Genomic DNA, 7,932 nt, shown 5'->3' with positions numbered 1-7,932 from the left:
TTTTTTTTTTTTTTTGGTTTTTCGAGACAGGGTTTCTCTGTGTAGCCCTGGCTGTCCTGGCACTCACTCTATAGACCAGGCTGGCCTCGAACTCAGAAATCCACTTGCCTCTGCCTCCCAAGTACTGGGATTAAGGCATGAGCCACCACTGCCCAGCAATCCCAGTACTTCTAATATACCCGATACTTTCCCACAACAGTGGGCTCTAACTGACAGTGTGAGTTGTATTATTCTTTGAAGTCTTTCGTAGCCATGGATTTAAAAGGAGTAAAGAGGTCACAGAATCTTCATTATAACAAAGTCAGTGACCTTTCTGGTCTTCATTATGGATTTAGCCTTGGGTCTGAGCTCATAGGCCTATTGGCAGCCCACTGGCCTGCCTTCCTTCTTTCATTTTATGGGTGCTTCAATGAGATACATTAGCTTAAATTATACGTCTCTGTTGTGGTTTCTGCTCCTACTCTGCTGAAACCAGGCCTTAATTTCCCACGTATTCATTTGAGGTTAGCACTCTAGATCTTTTCTGGATTCTGTTAGGTAGAAGTCACCCACTTCTCTGTTTATCAGACATGTATTAATTTCCTACTCAAAATCAGGTACTGAGTTAGGCATCAGATGGGAAGATGATTAAGAAAGAATATTGCTTCCCGGGTTCATAATCCAGATTAACAAAGAGCTCTAATGGGAATAACAATGGCAGTGTGAGTAAAACTACAGCACAGTGGAAGGCCAGATCTGACTTGACCTTCTGTGATGTGCTAACCAAATGTTAGGAGCATGGACAGAATAGGGATGTATATCTGGCAGGTATGATGACATCTACAGAGGCACGGGAGGCAAAGGTTATGTCTTATCCAGCTTTGGTCTGAGATGGTGCAGGGCACATGATTGGACACCATAGTTATTTGCTGCAAGAATAAGGGAATGAATGAATAAATGAATGAATGAATGAATGAGTGGATAGCTATTTTTCTTGCTAGAGGCCCCTCCTACTTCAAATGACTGTTACCATTTAATTTACACAAATTTAACCCTGGGAAGGGACCTCAACAAGATGGCTGCTTCTCTACTGGCAGAGTCCTCTTCCTACAGAGCGTTCCCTAATACTTTTAATCTGCTTCCTCTCTGCTCCCCTGCCCATCTCTCCTGCAGCACACCTTACTGATGCGGGGAGGAGTGGAGTAAACTAGATGACACAGTCAGGCTCCTCAGAGGAAATAAGGGAGACTTCATCATGATACCACGATGCCAGGGAAGCAAGCAGCCGCATTGCAAAGGGCTAGGTCAAAGCTGATTCACTGAGGCGGAGACAAGACAGAGTCCCAGTGGTTCTCCCATCCTCGGCACCTGCATTTCCCATGGCTCCCAGTGGTCAGTACTTTTGTGGTTATGCGCACCACATCTGGATCCCCCAGGAAATGCTTCCCTTCTCCTCAGGCTAGTCTGAGTAGGGTCTCAAACCTTAATGGGAGGCAAACTTACCCAGCTTCTCTGTGGCTTCCACGCAGACACTAGGATACATGCCTGCTGTGTAAGTTGCCACCACAAGATACATGTTGGTCTTCACCACCACCACACCAGTGTTTTCCTAGATAAAGAAGAAAACAGAGCACTCTGCCTGTGGTCCTAACCACAGGATCAGCAGTTACCCCCAGTCACTTAAAAACAAACAACAACAACAACAACAAAAAACCAAAAACCCTACTTCCTGACCTCTTCATATTCATGTACTTTTGTTTTAATCTCTCATTCCTTTTTTTTTTTAGAAATTTAATACTGTTTTCTAAAAAGGTTTCAGGTTTTTGTATTAATATTATGCATATTGTGAAGAAAAGTTCCTGGAAAGAAACTGTGCCGTACACTGACAGATTAGAACCCCTGTCCATGCAGAGGTTGGAGTGTTGCAGGTCCAGAGCCCAATAACTACATATTCTGGGCTGACTTAGCCCCCTGACAACCATCCTTTGCCCAACTCTGTGTCTGACATAACATTCTTGTGCCTAACAAGGGCACAAACCTTTGCAGTGTGTTTAAACACTCCCACATAGCCCCAGCTTTATGGTTTGTATCTGTGTCTGTCTGTCTGTCTGTGTCTGTCTGTCTGTCTGTCTGTCTGTCTGTCTTCCCTCACTGCCCTAGTCAGGGTTTCAGGACCCAAGTTAAGTGGCCTGTGGACCATGGAGGAGCAGTTGACAGATTCCAGAATGAATATTTACAACAGCCAGCAGATCTGCCTGAGGACGCTTTCTTTTTCCTTTACTTAATTTCAGTGCAGGACATCAGACCCAGAGCTTTGCACATGCTAGGCAAGTCCTCTAGCCCTGAGGTCCATCCCCAGCCTGTCTGAGTATTTTCAGATACACCTTCCTGGCATTAGGCTACTATCTGAATGACTCAAGGCTGTAATGATCTTACTCCGTTTCACAGAGAGCATCAGGAGGGGGTGAAAAATATTGAAGGAAAATTATTAGTTTTTTTTTTAACCCATCTGTCTTAAACCTTGGATACTTACATTCTTAGCATAGAGAGAATAGTCATCTGCCCGGACACATTTGTAATCCTTTTCCTTGAAATACAACCCTTCCCTTCGGGTTAATAATGGGTTTTTGGCAAATCCATTCAAAAGTGTTCGAACATCACTTGGCATTACCTGCAGAGGTTAAAATAGGCCAAGTCAGAAGAACAAGGCACTGGACAGCCCCTGAGGGCTGGGAATGGGGTTCACTTTGTTTGTTTGTTGTTTGTTTTGTTTTTCTGTTTTCGAGGCAAGGTTTCTCTGTGTAGCCCTGGCTGTCCTGGAACTCACTCTGTAGTCAGGCTTGGTACATATTTGAACCTGTTTCTAGTTGTGGTGTGGCTTAGCCTTTGGCACAGACCTTTAATTCATCTGGCTGGCAGAGCAATTCAGAGGCTGAGAGAAAAGCAGATTGAATCAGTCAGCTTGGAGAGGAGTTTGAACCAGAACAGCTGAGTTCAGCCAGTGAGAGCTAAGAAAGAAGAACAAAAGGGACTTATTCAGCAGGAAGTCTCAGAGGCTGAAAACATTTTAGGCCTAGATTAGTTTATGCAGAAGCTAGAAACTTCCAAGACTCGGCCTAGGTTAGCTGATGGAGGCAGTAAGCTTCCCAGACATCAATTAAAACAGGAGAATAAGTTACTTTCACACAGGTTGACCTTGAACTCACAGGAGATCCACCTGCCTCTGCCTCCTAGTGCTGGGATTAAAGGTGTTTGCTGCTACACCGGACCTGGTTTTCACTTTGTGACATGCCATCATTACATGAACTTTCATAAGATTGCATCAATAAATAGCCACACCTATCCTTTTGTGCATTCTCTGTGGCTGCCCTTCCATGACAACTACAGAATCACTGATGGTTACGGCTGTGTGGTCCAGAATCCTAAGTCACTGCCAATGGCTTCTATCAGAACAGTCCTTTTCATTTAAGTTACAGCTTCTGGAAGAGACTGTCAGAAAAGGATTCCATACCCCAGGAAACAAGAACCAACAAGTGGGGTCGCATGAAACTGGAAAGTTATGTACAGCAGAGGGAACAATCACTGAGCAAAGTGGTGGAGTATGAAACACAGAATAACCAGCAACCACATACAGGACAAGGATTGACACACCAAAGGTTTATAAAGAACATCAAGACTCAGAACACCAAAACCCCAAACCAACCAACCAACCGAATAAGTGATTCTTATTTGTTTGTTTGTTGTTTGTTTTGTTGTTCTGTTTTTGAGGCAAGGTTTCTCTGTGTAGCCCTGGCTGTCCTGGAACTCAGAAATCCGCCTGCCTCTGCCTCCCGAGTGCTGGAATTAAAGGCGTGTGCCACCACTCCCTGCCAAATAAGTGATTCTTGAAAGAGATACAAAATGACCAAATACTTGAAAAAAAAATTTAGCTATTAGAGAAATGCAAGTTAAAAACTGCTTTGAGCCTGGCAGTGGTGCTGTATGTCTTTAATTTCAGCATTTAGGAGGCAGAGGCAGAGGCAGGCAGATCTTTGTGAGTTCGAGGTCAGCCTGGTCTATAAAGTTAGTTCTAGGTCAGCTAGGAATACACAGAGAAACCATCTCTCAACATTGCCTCCTCCTCACCCCACAAAAAACCCTAATCCCAAACGAGAAGTGTTCTGATGGGCTGGAAAGAGGGCTCAGGACTTAAGAGCGCTTGTGCTCCTCCAAAGGAGGAGTTCAGTTCGCGATGCCCATGTCAGTTATTGCCTACAACTCCAGCTCCAGAGGATTGCAAGCCCTTTTCTAGCCTCCAAGAGCACTATACTCAGATGTACATATATACACACATATACATAAATGAAGATAATAGTTCTGGAGAGATGGCTCAGTGGTTAAGAATACTTGTTGCTCACGGGGAGGATCTAGATTCAGTTCCCAGCACCTCTACGGTGGCTTACATTTCTAGGGGATACGAGTCTTCTGAATTCTGAAGGCACTAGGCATGCATGTCACACACACACACACACACACACACACACACACACACACACACAGAGAGAGAGAGAGAGAGAGAGAGAGAGAGAGAGAGAGAGAGAGAAAACATTGATATGTAAAATAAAAATGACAAAAACCCCATGCTTTGAGAATCCGTCATATACCAGTCAGAATCAGTATCAAGAGAACAAAAGCAAACGGGAGCAGGGATGTAGCTCAGTAGGCAGAGTATTTGCTAAGCACGTCAAAGCTCTGGGGTTAGTCCTCAGCACTGCAGAAACCCGGCTTGGTGCTCCATGGACACAGTCCTAGCACTTGGGAGGTAGAGGCAGGAGGTTCAAGGTTATGTTTGGATACTTAGTAAGTTGCAGGCTAGCCTCAGCTACATGAATCTTCTTTAAAAATAGAAAATAAAGAAGACAAATGACAACAAGAGATGGCAAGGGCACGAGGAAAGAGAGGAGGAACTCAATTCACGGAAATCAGCATGGACGTTCCCAAAGCTGCACCTAGAACTACCCATGACCTAGCTGTAGCACTCTTCGGTACCTATCGCTGAAGGACTTTGAATCAATGGAATCAACCTGTCAGCAGAGACGGGCACGTGTAGGTGTTTGTTGTTGTAGTTTCCACAATTGCCAGGAAATGGAGCCCTCCATGCCTGTCACTATATCAATGGATAAAAGAAATTTACTACACATACACAAAACAATTTTATATAGCCATAAAGAAATTGAAATGGCTGGAAATAGTGGAACATGCCTTTAATTCTAGCACTTGGGAAGTAGAGGCAGGCAGATCTCTGAGAGTTTGAGGCCAGTCTGGCCTACATAATGAGACACTGTCTCAGGGGAAAAAAGAAAAAAAAAAGAAAAAAGAAAAAGAAAAAAAATCATGAGATTTGTAGAAAAAAAAAATAATTGTGTTAAGGATTAACAAACCAGACTCAGATGGACAGTTACCACAGAGCCGCCCCTACCCATTTTATTTTATAAATGAAACCTAGATTTAAAATTATGTGGATGAGGTTGGTGATTCAGCATGTAAGACCACTTGTTGCTCTTGCAGGGAACCCAGGTTCAGTTCCCAATGCCCATCCACATTGTGGGTACCAACTGTCTAGTTCTAGAGACCTGAAACCCTCTTTTGCCTGCTGTAGGCACTGCATACACATGGTGCATGAACATACGTGCAGACAAAAACCCATACACATCAAACAAATCTTTACAGTTAAGTGTGTGTGTGTGTATGTGTGTGTATGTGTGTGTATATATATATATATATATATATATATATATATATATATATATTTACTTATGACAAACTATCATAAGAGAGGAGGATCTCTTAAGGAATGTGGGAAACAGGATAATGGAATACACATGATAAGAAAACAGAAGACTTAAGGGAGGAAGAGAACCAGCTCAAGCTGGAGCGGGTAGATAGAAGGCCCTTGGGGATGGGGATGAATCAAAACAAGGTATAGTGTCATATGGGATCAGGCTGTGCTTTGCCCTAAGTTACTCTATATTTTTTAAAACAGTGTTTTTTCCAGTGTGTCTTGCCCCGAGAGACTCCATTTTGAAGATGCAGGATGACTTCACACCTGGATGGACAAAGAAACAGTAGGTCTATCCAGAACCACCAACTCAACCCAGACTGAAAAAATGACTTATTTCTGGGAGTAGAGAGAATGCTGAAATAGCAGAGGCATGTGGACATATAAAAATCACATCAGAACAACCAGACCCAAGAAACTCCCATATACAACAGCGCAAAGAATGGGTGTGTCTCCCTTACCTGGCTCCCTAAAGAAGCAAACACCAAGCGCTGAGATGGTGTTGGTTCCTACTGACCTGGACCTGCCCCATCTATCAGTCTACCAATCTGTGTCTGGACCTATCTTGGTTCCTTTATTCCTGCAGTTCAACTCTGCGGCTTCAGTTTCAAACTTGTGATCTGAAGGAGCCTAAGACATCCCTACAGCTTCTCCAGGTTCTTTCCCGAAGCTCTGGTACTGTTAATTTATCAATAAGTATCAAGTATCTATTGATATCTCTACCAACTGCCCTGCTTTTCAGGACTTCTGAAAACTCTTGATCTCTGCTGTGGCTTCGTAACACTTTATTGCTATTCTGTAACTGTGTGTGTGTGTGTGTGTGTGTGTGTGTGTGTGTGTGTGTGATCTATGAGTTGATATTAGTAATTAAGATAGCAGAATAAGAATCTGTGTTTACCCCAGTTACCAAAGAAAGCAGGCATATGTATGAAATTGATGTCACAGAAACTATTGTACTTGGTGAATTTATCATTACTCAATAAATTCTGATATTGTTGAAACATGTTCGGATGTTACATAGCTTACAACACATACATGAAGACGACATATGAAATCCAATACTCTATATGCTAACCTAAAAAATATTTTTAAAAAGCTTTTGCCCTCTTACACTAAATCCTGGTGATGTCACACACAGAGTCTTTTCTTGGAGTTTGATGAGGGCTGCACTGTCCACATGCTTTGTCCCCAGTAGGGTGTCTAACAGTAAGTTTTGCAAGTGACTCATGCTTCCTCAGCTCTGAATCAGAAACTGCAGTTGAAGAGTCCACGAGTGAGAATACAAGTGCTTCTGACGCCTCAGTTTATTATCAGTGTGTGTCCTTTAAAATGGTGGACGAGTGAAAATGTCGGTCCATCATCCAGTGTTCACCAGTACTCAGAAGGAAAGAAAAATTATTATAGAAAAATCAGAATTCACAGAGTGGCTTACGAAGATGAATTTGGAAAAAAAAAAAAATCCGAGCTTCGATATTTTTAGCATTTAATGATTTACCTGAGATTTAAAAACAAAAGTCCATGCCTATTATTTTGGGTACTCTAAGGGCAGGAAGGTCACAAGTTCAATGCCAAAGAGACCCTGTCTTAGAAAAATAAAGATCTGCGAATAAGTCCTCCATTCAATTCTCAGCCCCGCAAAAATGAACAAACAAATAAATAAAAGTAAAATAAAGTAAAAACAAAAAAAAGCAACCAGTTATCCACAAAATCTCAAAACCACTCAAGGCGCACCGCATATTTTAAAAAGTCGCTCCTTTCATTCCTCCTCCTTGGCCAGCATCAACGCTGTAGAGACACTGGTCCACAAGCCTGAGCTCTAAGCCCACCTTGGAGGCTCTTTAGAGCTACATTTCCTGCTCATGTGCTGCCATCTTGGCCCTCATAGGGTCAACCGCCACAAACACTCTTTCGCCGCAGGTACCTAGGAAGGCGAACGACTCTCTCCCGCCGCTCCTTCGGAGAACTAATTGATGGGAGGCCGGTAGCCTAACTGAACCCTGAGTCCCGGTGGCCGGGAACTAAACACGGAGTAGGGGCTAGGGAGGAGACGAGGCTCCTCTAGGGGCGGGCGTAGCACGGATCTCAAAAGCTGATTGGCTGCGATAGCCGTCTGTTAGCGCGAGACAGTCCACGGC

At 43.4% G+C, this 7,932-nt stretch overlaps 1 protein-coding gene across 2 annotated transcripts in view; it reads right to left on the bottom strand.

Annotated features, from left to right (window-relative positions):
- Pfn4 (profilin family member 4) overlaps positions 1-7,874 on the bottom strand; it is a 10,524-nt gene extending 2,650 nt beyond the window's left edge. The window contains exons 1-4 of one of the 2 annotated variants that reach the window (XM_029541013.1): positions 6,909-7,799; positions 2,513-2,650; positions 1,483-1,588; positions 832-908 (exon numbers count right to left, since the gene is read on the bottom strand). In XM_029541013.1, coding sequence (XP_029396873.1) covers positions 844-908; positions 1,483-1,588; positions 2,513-2,650; positions 6,909-7,025 — 426 coding nt within the window. In that variant the 5' untranslated portion in view covers positions 7,026-7,799 and the 3' untranslated portion in view covers positions 832-843. Of the gene's footprint in view, positions 1-831; positions 909-1,482; positions 1,589-2,512; positions 2,651-6,908 lie in introns of those variants that run through there. The other variant, XM_021202609.2, reaches the window with a different exon arrangement.
- Between the last annotated feature and the right edge of the window lie 58 nt (positions 7,875-7,932).

The sequence above is a fragment of the Mus pahari genome, chromosome 7 (assembly GCF_900095145.1).
Source record: "Mus pahari chromosome 7, PAHARI_EIJ_v1.1, whole genome shotgun sequence".
NCBI lineage: Eukaryota > Metazoa > Chordata > Mammalia > Rodentia > Muridae > Mus > Mus pahari.
This window is presented reverse-complemented; position numbering and strand designations above follow the sequence as displayed.